Source organism: Panthera onca, chromosome D4 (assembly GCF_046562875.1).
Source record: "Panthera onca isolate mPanOnc1 chromosome D4, mPanOnc1 haplotype 2, whole genome shotgun sequence".
NCBI lineage: Eukaryota > Metazoa > Chordata > Mammalia > Carnivora > Felidae > Panthera > Panthera onca.
This window is the reverse complement of record NC_138351.1, coordinates 19,620,214-19,634,410: the sequence shown is the minus strand read 5'-3', so window position 1 is coordinate 19,634,410 and position 14,197 is coordinate 19,620,214. Positions and strand designations below refer to the sequence as shown.

Below are 14,197 nucleotides of genomic sequence, written 5' to 3'. Positions count from 1 at the left end.
CGAATTTATCACACTGCCTGAAACAACTCATCCCCTTCACCAAAAAAAACTCACACAAAAACATTTAAAAATGATTTTCAAGACACAGAACATCAGACAACAGTCATTCCTGAGAGATAAATTGTTTAGTCTTCCTGGTTACCTAAGGAGCATTTTTCAAATACTATGTAGGTTTTCAAAAAACTTGCACAAGAGAAATTCTCAAAATTAGTATAGTTATAATAAAATAAAATCTCCCTGTAGACAGGAGACTCCGGATACCAAAACCTCTCATGTAAAAAGTCTGAAAAAGACTGCATTCTCCACAAATGTACCTAAGAAAAGCTTACCTGTATAGTCGCATTTCACTCAGCCTTATTGTTATCAAATCAATAATGGGTGGGGGGTTGCTCTGGCTCTCTGTTATTATATGGAATGTATTTGTCATTGTAATTAGTCCAAAATCAGCAACAAAAACATTTTCAGAAACTGGAGACTGTGGGATGACCACCACTGGGGCTTTGATATTAACATCCAATGACATTCTAGAACTCCTCTGTGCCAGTTCTTTTACACCAGTGGCCGCCATTCCTGCTGCCTGAACAGTAGCCTCAGCCAAAGCTTGTTTAGCCGCTTGAAAATTATCTATAAAAGCCTAAAAGGTAACAGAATTATATTATTAAGGTTACCATTAATGACTGTTAATGTTAAATGCATACTGATATTGATGATCGTACTTCCGTGAGAAAAATTTTTTCTCGGTACAACCAAGCATTCTTTTATCCAAGTCTGGTTATCTGTACTAAATCTCAATATTCTCCACTGAAAACTGAGAAACAGTAAGATACAGATACAGAAACACAATAAAACAACAAAAATTTTGTCCCGGGAAAAAAGTTAACATGTAGATATTGCAAGGTTTCAGTGATACCTATTACCCTTATTAACATACTTTCCCTAATGGCTAAGCAATCACACTGTATTCTCCTATACAACCTCAAAGGACAGACAGCTTATTTAAGTTTGTAAACTACAAAGTAACTTGAAAAGTAATAAAATGTCAAGAACTCTGTAGTTTTTGAATTCCGACCTCTAGAAAAAATATTTCAGTGACATAAAATGTATCTAGAATTATACCTAATTTCCAAACAATTTGTTTTCAGTAGTTGTTTCCAAACAATTTATTTTCAGTAATTTTTTTTAAACAGAACGGTTTTTTTTAGCTTATTTATTTTGAGAGAGGCAGAGCCAGGGTGCACAGGGGAGGGGCAGAGAGCAAGGGAGACAGAGAATCCCAAGCAGGCTCTTCACTGCCAGTGCAGACATTGAAGCAGGGCTCGAACTAAGGAAACCAAGATCATAACCTGATGCTGAAACCAAGAGTGGGACACTCAACCAAGGCACCCAGGCACCCGTATTTTCAGTAATTTAAGACTAAAAGGCCATCACAACAGGGCTCAGGGACATAATGAGGCTGAGTTATAAAGATAAATTAGAGGGGCTCCTGGGTGGCCCGGTCAGTTAAGCACCCAACTCTTGATTTCGGCTTAGGTCATGATCTCATGGTTCTTGAGAGACCAAGCCCCGTGCTGGGTTCTGTGCTGACCGTGCAGAGCCTGCTCAGGATTCTCTCTTTCTCTCTGTCCCTCCCTTGCTTGTGTCCTTTCTAACTAAATAAACAAACTTAAAAAATAAATCAGAAAAAAAAAATTAGAACAGGAATGCTTGTTCATATTTACTATTTGAGTATGAAAACACACTACAAGCTACAGGAAAAATTGCACTTAATCTCAAAAAGATCACAGGGGTGCCTGGGTGGCTTAATCACTTGAATGTCTGACTTTGGCTCAGGTCACGATCTCATGGTTCATGGGTTTGAGCCCCATGTCAGGCTATGTGCTGACAGTGCAAGAGGCTGCTTGGGATTCTGTGTCTCCCTCTTTATCTCTGCCCCTCCCCAACTTGAATTCTCTCTCTCTCTCTCTCTCTCTCTCAAATAGATATCTATCAAAAAAAGGTGCGCTTGGGTGGCTCGGTGCATCCCACTCTTGATTTCGGCTCAGATCATGATCTCACGATTTGTGTGTTCGAGCTCATAGGGCTCTGGGTTGACCGACTGGGATTCTCTGTCTCCTCTCTCTCTGCCTCTCCCCCACTCATGCTCACTCTTATTCTCAAAAATAAGTAAACTTTAAAAAAATTTTAAAAAGATCACAAAAATAGCAACATTTATTTAGAATCAGGTAATTATGTAGTTTATACACCAAGATTTAAAGACAACATTTTTTAAAAAGTGAATACTGAAGTCCTAAAGACAGGTATGATAACAGGAAAAAAATAACCATGAAAAACAGAAAAAGAAATCAAACATCATACGGTGGTATCATATAGAGATTCATTCTAAAGCCTTTACACCCCAGATAGAACACGCAATAGAAAACATAATTTCCATAATGATTACTTACATGAGACCAAAACAAACTTCAATCATAGAGTTTTTTTTTTTAATTAATTAATTTATTTTGAAAGAGAGAGAGGCAGAGAGAGAATGGGAGAAAAAGAATCCCAAGCAGGTTCCACCCTGTCAGCACAGAGCCCAACAAGGGGCTCAAACCCACCAACTGTGAGATCCTGACCTGAGCCAAAATCAATAGTTGGATGCTTAACTGACTAAGCCACTTAGGCATCCTTATATTTAGTATTTTTATTTAGAGTTGGAAGTCAGGTAAAACAAAGACTTAAACCGATTATGTATGAAGAATTCAATTAACACATATAACAAATCCATGTATGGTATACGTACGTATATTTAATACATTAATATGTATGCTTGAATTAACTGCACTATTCCCATATGAAAATGATATTATATAAATAAAACACTATGAATTTCAGCACTGATAAAAGATACCCAGAAAATTCTGAAAAATCAGGGGAAAAAAATCAAGTGAGGAATTACTGCTCTTCACCTAACACACAGCAAATAACTTCCAAATAGTAAGAAAAAATTAAAAAATCGATTAGTATACTTACCAATATAGAACGTAGAAATTTTGTGATAAAAACTACTTCAATGCAACCAACAGTTAAAGTAACTTGAACATCAACCACGTTCATATCTGTGTATGCAGAACCAGCAGTTGCATCCACAAAAGAAACCATTTTGAAGCTGAAAACTTCTTTTCCAGTGATGTAAACGGCCTTAATGAGAGAAAATCCAACTATCAAAATCCACTTTTGAAATGTGTTTTCAGTACAAAAGTAAAGCACAAAATAACAAAATATACACACATATTTTGAAAATCTTTCAAGTATTCAAGCCAAGTACAAATAAAACAGTAATTCTAACACCTCTATTGGAACCTACACTGCAAGATTTTTCAATGTGGTGGTGGCAGCTCCCTTTGTGGGCCATGAAACCAACATAGTAGGTCTTCCCAACATTTTTTTTAGTGGGGAAAACAGAAGAAAAATGATCAGATCATACGAACATTCTCATTTAGTGTGTATATTTGGGTACTGAGAGTTGCCCAATGAACATACTCTTTGGTCACTGTAAAACGTATGAAAGACGCTGTACCTCTACAACTTAATGAAAACTACTTCTATTTTAAATATGTCAACAGGTTTTCCAGATCCTTCAAAAAGTCTCCTCCTATATTTCTCTTCCTAATTTGTTTGTGACGGGTCATCTCAACTGCTGAACAAGACTTACATACAGCAGTTTATTTACTTAAAACTTTTTTTTAATGTTTATTTATTTTTGATAGACAGAGCACAAGTGAGAGAGGGGCAGGGAGAGAGGGACACACAGAATCCGAAGCAGGCTCCAGGCTCTGAGCCGTCAGCAAAGAGCCTGATGCGGGGCTCGAACTTGTCAACTGCGAGATCATGACCTGAGCCAAAGTCCAATGCTTAACCAACTAAGCTACCCAGGCGCCCCTACATACAGCAGTATGCTCTGCAATACTAGCAAAATCTCAAGCTCTGCAACACTAGCGAAAAATGGTGGAGAAAACAGCGCATGTGAATTGTCAAAAAAATTTTGTAAGCTGGACGTATCACCAACTAAACTTAGTTTATAGCTTTCCTGACCCTTCTAAATGCTGGAAGGTAGAAAGCTGAAGAGCCATCAACAAGCAAATGAATTCCAACATGGTTCAAAGAAAACTTCAGGAACCAAAGATATTAAGGACCTCTGAAGGCTGAGGCGCAAGATGAGGCTGAACAAAGTCTACAGGAATTCTGCTTCTGCCCTGAATGTACAATGCTGGGCAGAGGTCCACTCCAAACCTTGGCAACAACAATAGCAGCAGCAGCAGCAAAAACAACAACAAAGAACTAGATGACCTATAAAAATCACAACTGTGCTTAAAACCACTAGAAATCTGAGTCTACAAGCCAACGAAGCAGCCCAAAATGTAAGGATAAAACAGTCCAGAAACAAAATCCCTCATCCTCAGCACAAGATATAGCTGAAAGAATCTGAAGCAGTGGGTATAATGAAGGCAGTCATATTAAACAAGAACACTCAAAGCCAATTCAACTCTCCGTTAAATTGACTCAACCTCCATGCTAACGGCCTGGCAGAAAAAAAGACCCATTATCAGACATAACTACTATTCATTTCAGTATCTACTGTTCCATACATGATCTCTTACACTCAATCAATAACTAAGATACACTGCAAAAAGCAAGGAAAAATAAAACCCATCAGGTGACATAGAAATCAAGAGAACCAGGTTTGCTCATAACACAAATATTGGAAATTTAACCCAGTGAATTTTAAGTTCCTATGATTAATATGGTAAGTGCTTCTAGTAGAAAAAGTGGAAAATATGCCAGAAAAGATGAATATCACCAAAGAAACAGATGAAGAAATGAGAATCTAAGAAAATATTAAAGATTAAAAAAAAAAACAGTAAAAGAGATGAAGAATACCTTCAATGGGTTAATAGATAGATTCAAAAGAACTAAGAATAAAAATCAGTCAACAGTTAAGCTATAAAAATAGCTTAACAGGGGCACCTGGGCAGCTCAGTCAGTTAAAGTATCCCACTCTTAATTTGGGCTCAGGTCATGATCTCACAGTTCATGAAATCAAGACCTGTGTAAGGCTCTGCACAAAGCCTGCTTGGGTTTCTCTCTCTCCCTCTCTCTGTCCCTTCCCCACACTCTCAAAATAAATAAACATTAAAAAAAAAATAGCTTAACAGAAATTATCCAAACTAAAACAGGGGAAAAGAAGGGGAAAAAGTTGAACAGATGATTCAAAGGTTGTGAGACAATATCTAACAAGAATCTAGAAAGAATTTTTGGAATCCAAGAGGAGGAAGTACAAGGAGCAGATGAATAAGGGAGAGGAGGGGGAAGACAGACAGAGAGAGAGAGAGAGAGAGAGAGAGAGAAAGGAACTATTTGAAAAGGTAATGAAAAATAATGTAGACATATCCAAGAAGCTCAGAAAACCCCAAAATCAAAACACACTTACATATTCCTAGAAGCACCATACACAAATCCTGAAAGAAGTCAGATAAAAATGAGAAATATATATAAAGGAGCAAAGATACATTGATGACTTCTCATCAATACCATGTCTAAGAAAGAATGCTGGAGCTACATCTTTAAGAGTTTGAAATGGGGTGGGGGGTGGGGGCGGGAACCCTGTCATCACAGAATTCTATACCCAGCAAAAACTTCAAATGGGAAATGAAAATGAAATGAAAGTGGGTTCTTTTCCAGTTCTCATTCCTCCTTGTGCCCCAAAGCTGAGAGAATTCATTACCAGCAAACTTGCACTATAAGAAATGAGTAGAAACAAAATAACAAGAAACTTGAAGCTACATGAAGAAATTAATTCCAGAAATGGCTAGAATGAAGATAAAAAGAGCTTAAAAAAAAAAAAACTGCTCTAAAGAAAATTGACTAAACCAAAATCAGTACGTATGTATTATAGATTTTCAGCATACACAATATCAAAACATATTACAGTAATACCATGAAAGACAATAAATAATTAGGGGTTGATAGTAGTATTGTAAGGTATACTATACATGAAGCAGTCAAACATTATTGGAAAGTAGACTATGATTGAAATTATGAATCGTAAACCCAAGGGAAACTGTAAAATCAATGACAAACAATCCAAAATCAGGTTAAATGTGGGGAGACAATACAATAAACAGAATAAAACAACTAGAAAACAAAACAATTAGAGAGAGAGAGCAAATTTTAAAGTTTATTATTTGAGAGAGCAGAGGAGAGAGGGGAAGAGAGGGAGAGAAGTCCAAACAGGATCAACGCTGTTAGCTCAATCCCATGACTGTGAGATGATGACCTGAGCTGAAATCAAAAGTCAGACGTTCAATTGACTGAGCCACCTAGGCACCCCAAGCAATAACAAATTTTAAACCAACTATATCATAATTGGATTTTTTAATGGCCTAAACACAATTTAGAAGTCAGAGATTGTCAGGCTGGATAAAAAAGCAAGATTGAGATATATGATGCCTCTAAAACACTCACTTTAAGTATAAAGACATAGACTAAAAGCTAAGACATAGAAAAAGATATACCATGCAAACACTAATCATAGAAATCTGGAGTGGCTATATTACTACCAAAGCAAACTTCAAATTAATGGTAATTACCGGGTTAAAGAGAGATATTACATAACACAAAGGTTCAATTCACCAAGGAAGTATAAAAGCTCTATGTAGAAGATCTCTGAAACAAAGAAGCAAAAACTGAGGTAACCGAAAGGAGAAATAGACCAAGCCGCAGTTGAAACTTCAACAACAGAAAATCAGTAGCTCGTAGAATTCTATCAACCAACTTAGTGCTCTGACATTTGTGGAACATTCAACCCAGCAACACCCAAACATACACATTAATCTCAAGCATACTTGGAACATTCACCAAAGTTGATGTTTTATGGTCCATAAAACAAACACCAACATGCTTAAAAGAACTAAAAAAGCTTTGGCTTAAGAGGGCTATTTAAGCTGGAAATCAGTAACAATAAGAGATCTGAAAGGAATCTCAAATATTTGGAGGTAAGAGGTGGGGAGTTAGGATGGAGAAGTAGGGGGACGGGGATTCCCCTCATCCCTTAAACACAGCTGTATGGAGGTCAGATCACTTGCAACACCCAGGAAATCTGGGCAGAAAGATTTCCACAGGTGGAGGGACACAGCCTGGTGGATTCCGGGTGCGTGTATGTGAATTGGGACAGAGGAAACAGAGGAGGCATACAGGGGAGGGAACCCCCTCTGTGGAGAGATAAAAGGGAAAGCCAGAGAGGCTGTGGAATTGTGGTACTGACAAGGTAAAAAATCTCTCCGTGCAACTGTCGTATGGACAAGGTAAAAAAAACTCTCTCCGGACCACGGACTGAGGAATAAGAATTACAGAGAGTGCCAGTTTCTATTTTGCAACAGCTTTAGGAGCTGAAGATCAGAGTTTTCAAAAGTGCTTGACTTTCTGCAGACTGAAGCTGCGGCGTGCACGTGCCCAAGGTGGGGGTGGGGGGTGGGGGTGGGGAGGCGAAGGGAGCCAGGCCTGGGGCCGGGTAGCGATCCCAGGGGTGCACCGGGAGAGACAGTCCCCTTCCTCCAATACTGTGGGAAAAGAGTTTACTGCCTCCCCAAGGACAAAAGACCCTGTAGGCGCCAGCCAGAGGCCTTCTATCAGCAGGGCGGAGTGGGGCTACATCAGAACAGGGTCCGTAGGGTGCAGGGCCCTCTAAGACATTGGGTTTTGAATCCCAGCTGAGCGCCTCTGGCACTGGAGACTGTGGAGCAGGGCAAGCCCACCTCTGGCGCCACTACGTGAGGGCTGCCTGAGCGGTGTGGCTTGAGACCCCTGTCTGGGGAGGAGAGATTGGGGTGTCGCCATTTTTCCCCCATCACCAACAAGATAGGGCTTCAGGGAGCAGCACCGGGGCCCCCAGTGGAGGTGGGACCCGCCTACACCAAACCCTCCACCTCCGTGCCCGGCAACTGCGCATCTACCTAAGCAGAACGGACACTGACCAAAGCAGAGGGCCTCTCTTCCAGACCAGCCCAGCCATGCGTCTCAGGCACCAACAGACAACTGTTTTGTGGTTTTGTCTGTTTGTTTTTCTTTTCCTTTTTTCTTTTCTTTTCTCTTCTCTTTTCCTTTTGGAATCAGGTTCATAGTTTGAGTTGGTTTTTGGTCAATTCTTATTTTTTATATATATATAATTTTTTGTCTAATCAGGCATTTTTACTCTTTTCTCTGTATACCTTTTCTAGATCTCCTTCTTTATTTTCCTTTCTCTCTCCTTGAATTTAAGCCTTACAGTTTTTTTGATTCTCCGCTTAAGTCTTTTTTTTTTTCCACCCCTTTCATTTTTCTCTTTATATGGGATCAGACTCCCCCTTCCTTTCCTTTTTTCCAGGGTTACTCCAGCAAACAATTCAAAGCACACCTGGTGGAAGGTCCCAACACTCCACAGATACAAGCAAGGAGGAGCTCTGCAGTGGACTGACCAGTGGGATGGAGCAGCCAAAACGCAATCACAGAGCACACGCTCCACACTCCAAAAGCACTTCTGAAGGGCCAGGCCCTGGACAGTGCACGACACCTTTTTAATATAGTACTACTTGCAGGTGCAGGACACATAACAAGCTATTAAAACACATAAAAGACAGAAACCTAGCCAAAATGATGACACGGAAGAATTTTCCTCAAAAGGAGATCCAGGAAGGAACGTCAGCCAGAGAATTGCTCCAAACAGATATAAACAATATATCCGAACAAGAATTTAGAATAACGGTCGTCAAGACTAATAGCTGGGCTTGAAAAAAGCACAGAAGACAGCAGAGGCTCTACTGCTGCAGAGATCCAAGACCTAAGAAGGAGTCATGATGAACGAAGAAATGCTATAAATGAGATGCAAAATAAACTAGGTACAGTGACAGCAATTATGGAAGGAGAGAACAGAATAGGTGAAACAGAAAATAAAATTATGGAAAATGATGAAGCTCAACAAAAAGAAGGGAAGGAAATCAAAACGTCTGGAGGTTAAACAACATATTTCTAAATAAACCATGGGTAAAGGAGAAAGTTGCAGGACAAAATAGAAAATATTTTGAATTGAATAAAAATAAACATATCAAAATTTCTAAGATACAACTAAAACAGTGCTTAAAGGAAAATGTATAGCATTAACTGCCTGCATTAGAAAAATGTCAAATCAGTAACCTAAGTTTCTACCTTAAGAAACTAGGAAAAGAAGAAATTAAATCCAAAGCGAGAAGGAAGAACATTTAAAAAAAAAAAAAGAGAAGACATAAAAAAAATTTAAATAACACTCAATTGAACCAAAAGCTGATTCTTTGAAAAGAATGGATAAATCTCTAGTTAGACTGAAGAGAAAATCAGAAAAGACAAAAATTAAAATCTCATATGCTAAGACAGAATCAGAATAAAAAGGTTATATACTGTAGTATTCTGTTATTCAACATTCTGGAAATGGCAAAACAGTGACTCCTAGGTGCTAGGGTGGGGAGAAGGGATAACTACAAAGGGCAGGAGTAACCTTTGGGAGGTGGTAGATATAATCTATTATCCTTAAGATGTTGGAAGTTACATAGCTGTAGGTGTTCAACAAAAATCAAGGAACTATATGCACTAAAAAGGCTAAATTTTACTGAATATAAAGTAAACCTAACTTCAAAAAGAAAAAAAAAAATGGGGGGGGGGGAACCAGTGAAGAATTCTATAAAAGGATTACTGAGGCCCTTTACGACCTCCCAAATGTGCCCAGCAGCTTGCTGCCACAAACCTTTTATAGTTGCTACTTCCTCTACATGGAACGCTCTTTCCACATTGACAACTGATTCAGATTTCACTCTGATGTTCAGAACAGGATTTCCTGATAATCCTAAAATGTTATTAGAATCTATCATATTATCCTACTTCATTGGTTTTCAAAGTACTTATTCTCCCTAACATAAATTCCTATTATTTACTATTTATTATTTACCCCAGGAAACAGACTTTGCATGTTTTGCTGACCATAATATTCCAAATATTATTAATAAAAATACAGAATATCTTCCACAAGTCACCTGAGTGACCTTGTGACTATTCCCCTAAAGCCCAAGAGAAGAAAAGAATTTTGTTTAAGACAGAGTTTAGAGTAGAGAGGATATGGCATAAGACACCAGGTGCAGAAAAGGGGTAAATAAAACTAAAAATTTTAAGCAAAAGATTTTAAGCAAAAATCTGTAAACTGAAGAGGTCCCCAACATTCTTCAACCATTCTGGCTCCCAGAATTTAGACTGTTAGGCTTGTACTTACAGTACTTTTCTCAAAGGAAACTGACGTAAGAGGAAAAAAAGCCTTCACTCTCAATTTTTGAGGCGATAAAATTTATCAGTGCCTCATCCACTCATGTCTATCTGTCTAAATCCAACGATTAGAAATACTTATGTACCTACCATTCATAATAAGCAATAATAATAATAATTAATAATTAAGGGAATAATTCTTGTAAACATTCACTTTTGAAACATTCTTCTATAAAGAAGACCTAAGAAATTTACAATGAGATCTTATTTCATAAGAAAGTCAGATCAGCTAGAATCCCTTTCAGATTCTACGTTAGTTATGATACACAAAATTAACGGTCATCTATACAATGGTTCTCCGGTAAACAGAGGATGATGCTCCAGGACAGATTCAAAGAGTCTGAGAACTCCAGGTATCCTTTACCCAACTGCCCAAAAAGCTAAGAAGCTAAATACATTATTATACCCAAAACCCACTCAGGGCACAATAATTAGGAAACTCTGATCTGAGGCAAATAGTTGTCCCTCTGCTTCCTAAACATGTGGAGAGTTACTGAACCAAGGCGATTTATTTAAAAATCACGTACAGTACGGGTCGCCTGGGTGGCTAAGATGGTTAAGCGCTGGATTTGAGGTCAGGTCATGATCTCATGGTTCATGGGTTCAAGCCCCGCATTGGGCTGTTAACAGCTCAGAACCTGGAGCCTGTTTCAGATTCTGTGTCTCCCTCTCTTTCTGCCCCTCCCCCACTCACACACACTCGCTCTCTCTCTCTCTCTTAAAAATAAACATTAAAACATTTTTTTAAAAATTAGAAGTAAAATCAAAATCCTGTACACTAGAGTCAAAGTGAAAGAATAGCAAGGGGAAATGGGGTGGGGCAAGAAGAAAGAAAGAAACTTTTCAGTTTGTAGCTTACGTTGAATTTTTAACCTCACAGATGCATTAGTTATAAAATTAAAAAGAAAAAAAGTAAATAACTTGGATTATATTATCAGTTTCATTACTAATTATTTGTATGACTTTCAGTAGATGCCTTTATTTATGTGAGCTGTACTTTCTACACAGGGCAAATAAAACCAATAATCTTAAATGTGTTAGTACTTTGTTTTTTGGTTTTTGTTTTTTTAATAAAAGCAAAAGTAATACATTAAACCATGGCTTCTAGAAGATTTCTTGTTCCTTATTACTATGGACCACGCACCTTTGATGCTCTGGCACTCTTGTTATTTCACGCTAGCAAGCCATAATAAGGAAATATAAAGAGTAAGGATTTTCATTTAACATAAAAATCAGGTCATCACTGTATCTCATTGGTGTTATTGCCACATTTTCCTTTCACACTCCAGACTCCGACTTCCTGACTCAAGAAGTAACTCAGCCTTTTCTGACCCTACTACTTGATGTTCTCTTCACTCCCTTAAATACACCATCCTACCTATACGCTCCACTGTTCAACAATGACCTGTCCAACTCGACAATGGTATCTGGTCCAAGAACTTTACCATCTCACACCCAGTACTAACACCTGTCCCTTCAACCACTAGCCATAGGGTTCAAAGAACTCTGTTAACATTGTGAACAGCTATACTATAGTAAGCACCCATGAAAATAAACTTAAATAATTTCATCTGCTCAGTCTGACTTCATATCCATTGCTGTTGAAATCTGAAATGCATCACAAGATTCACAGTATTTGAAGAGAAGAGCAAAAAGAAAAAAAAAAATTGAAAAAGGCATTTACTAATTGCCCTTCCCCAGTCTCCAACTATGTTTCAGAGTATTATATAAACTTCTTTATGAGATACTTAATCCTCATTTTACAAATAAAAAGAATCTGAGATTAGGTCACACAACCACTAGGGAACAGAGCTAAAATACAAACCCAATTAGGCCTAACTCCAAAACCTGTCAACTTAATAAGCCACATTGCTAAAATGCTGACAACTAATTTATACCTATGACCAACCTTAAAGGACACTCGTATTTAATGATGTACTATTATTTAAGAGAAACAAGTCCATACCTTTTTGTATAAAGCTGTTTTATCAGAATCCAAGACAATTATATTCCTTAGCTTTGCATTTATTTCAGTGGCTGAAGTCCTCATTATTATCTCAGAATCAAGCCCTAAGGGAATAAAAGGATGAATGAATGGCTTTTCTTTCATTTCATAGTTCTCATTTTTTTTCCTGAAATTTTATTACCTTCAATCTTAATTTCAGAAATGTTACGTTTCTGATCTTGAATAAAGATCTGTAAACAAGATAATTCTGCCAAAATCTGCAAGGTAATAATATCTTCGTTCTTGGGTAGTTTTAAAGCTGCAAAAAAAAAAAAAAAAAAAATGTAAAACATAAGGAAAAACTTTTAGTAGTTACCTCTCTACCCTTATAAAGTAATTGAAGTATAAGATAAATTAATAATACTAGAGGAAAACCTGATTTTCCATTCGATTGAAATTAAGATGTTCCCTACTAAATTAGGAATTCTAAAAAAACAATCAAACCTAATGAAAACAAAGCCAAACAAATCAAACAGACACAACCAAAAACTATTCCTAGATGAGACTAACAATTTAGTTTCATCCTGGATGACACGAAAAAAAATTGTAGTTGCAAAATCATGAATCATTTGAGACACAATGATTATGAGGTGGTATTTGTCATGGTCAAACCTGCAACTTTTCATTGCTTAAAAAATAGGTGCTTAAAAAATACAGTCTGATAGGATTCAAATTTTCTTAGTTCTAAATTTCTAATCCAAAATTATGATATTAAATGCATGAATTTTAATTCAAATACTACTACTATATGATATTTGACTAAAAAGAGTGACATGATAAATAAAAACCGCATTTTCTTCACTGGTAAATACTTTCTTTTGCTGTTATTTTCTAAAATTTACCTGGTACATAATAATCTTTCTAGATGCTAATTTAAGCAACAGAATTCTGGAGCCAATATTATATATAAGAAAACAAAGAAAAAGCTAAAATTTATTGATCTACATGGTAAAAAACCTTGAAGCTGAATTTCAAACGTACACATTTTTTTAATGACCTCTCCTTTGTCTTCAGTCTCCGCAACAGACACAGAGGCTCGTTTTTCTTCTAGTTGTGGGAGTACGTTATTAAAATAGTTTATTGTATTCAGAAGTGCTTCAGTATGTAAATGAATATCCAAAGAGGAAAAATTCACCTAAAGAACAAAGCTGATTTTAGCAACAGGTCAATAAATATCTGTTTGTTGCTCAGTATAAGGCACTATAATTTGTGGTAATAAGAATAAAATTCATGGGGCACCTGGATGGCTCAGTTGGTTAAGCTTTCAACTTTGACTTGGTTTCTGATCTCGCAGTTCATGAGTTCGAGCCTGGCTTCGGGCTTTGCGCTGACAGCTCAGAGCCTGGAGCCTACTTTCCGTTCTGTGTTTCCCTTGCTCTCTGCCCCTCCCCCGCTAGTGTCTGCGCACGTGCACGCACTCACACTCTCTCTCTCTCTCTCTCTCTCTCTCTCTCTCTCTCTCTCGCTCTCTCGCTCTCAAAAATATTAAATATATCTAAAAAAGGAATAAAATTCATAATATTCCATTTTTATCCTCAAGGATTATACAGTTCTAGTTATAAAACAATTTCCATAATATAGTTACTTAGAAATACAGTATCTAATTAAAAAATAAATTATTGTTCATTCATACCTTAATTAGTTGCACAACATTGTTATAAGTACTTTTCAAATTAGGTAGGTTCTTTTCTGCCTAACCAAAGAGAAAAAAGCAAATCCATTAGTATCTTATGAAGACATATGTACATACAATTGTAACTAAGGTTCTTCCTAATTCTTCCCCTTTGTGAAAAAATTTGTGATAGAATTGTCTACCAAGTATCCAAATACTGT

At 37.3% G+C, this 14,197-nt stretch overlaps 1 protein-coding gene across 8 annotated transcripts in view; it reads right to left on the bottom strand.

Annotated features, from left to right (window-relative positions):
- Positions 1-14,197, bottom strand: part of VPS13A (vacuolar protein sorting 13 homolog A) — a 253,659-nt gene that overhangs the window by 125,946 nt on the left and 113,516 nt on the right. For all 8 annotated transcript variants that reach the window (XR_014135928.1, XM_081790878.1, XM_081790879.1 and 5 more), the window contains 6 exons: positions 13,998-14,057; positions 13,346-13,499; positions 12,507-12,623; positions 12,326-12,429; positions 3,013-3,180; positions 330-634 (listed from right to left, as the gene is read on the bottom strand). Coding sequence is in view for 7 of the 8 variants with exons in the window: in XM_081790878.1 (XP_081647004.1) it covers positions 330-634; positions 3,013-3,180; positions 12,326-12,429; positions 12,507-12,623; positions 13,346-13,499; positions 13,998-14,057 (908 nt within the window). In the remaining variant the exon portion in view is untranslated. The remainder of the gene's footprint in view (positions 1-329; positions 635-3,012; positions 3,181-12,325; positions 12,430-12,506; positions 12,624-13,345; positions 13,500-13,997; positions 14,058-14,197) is intronic.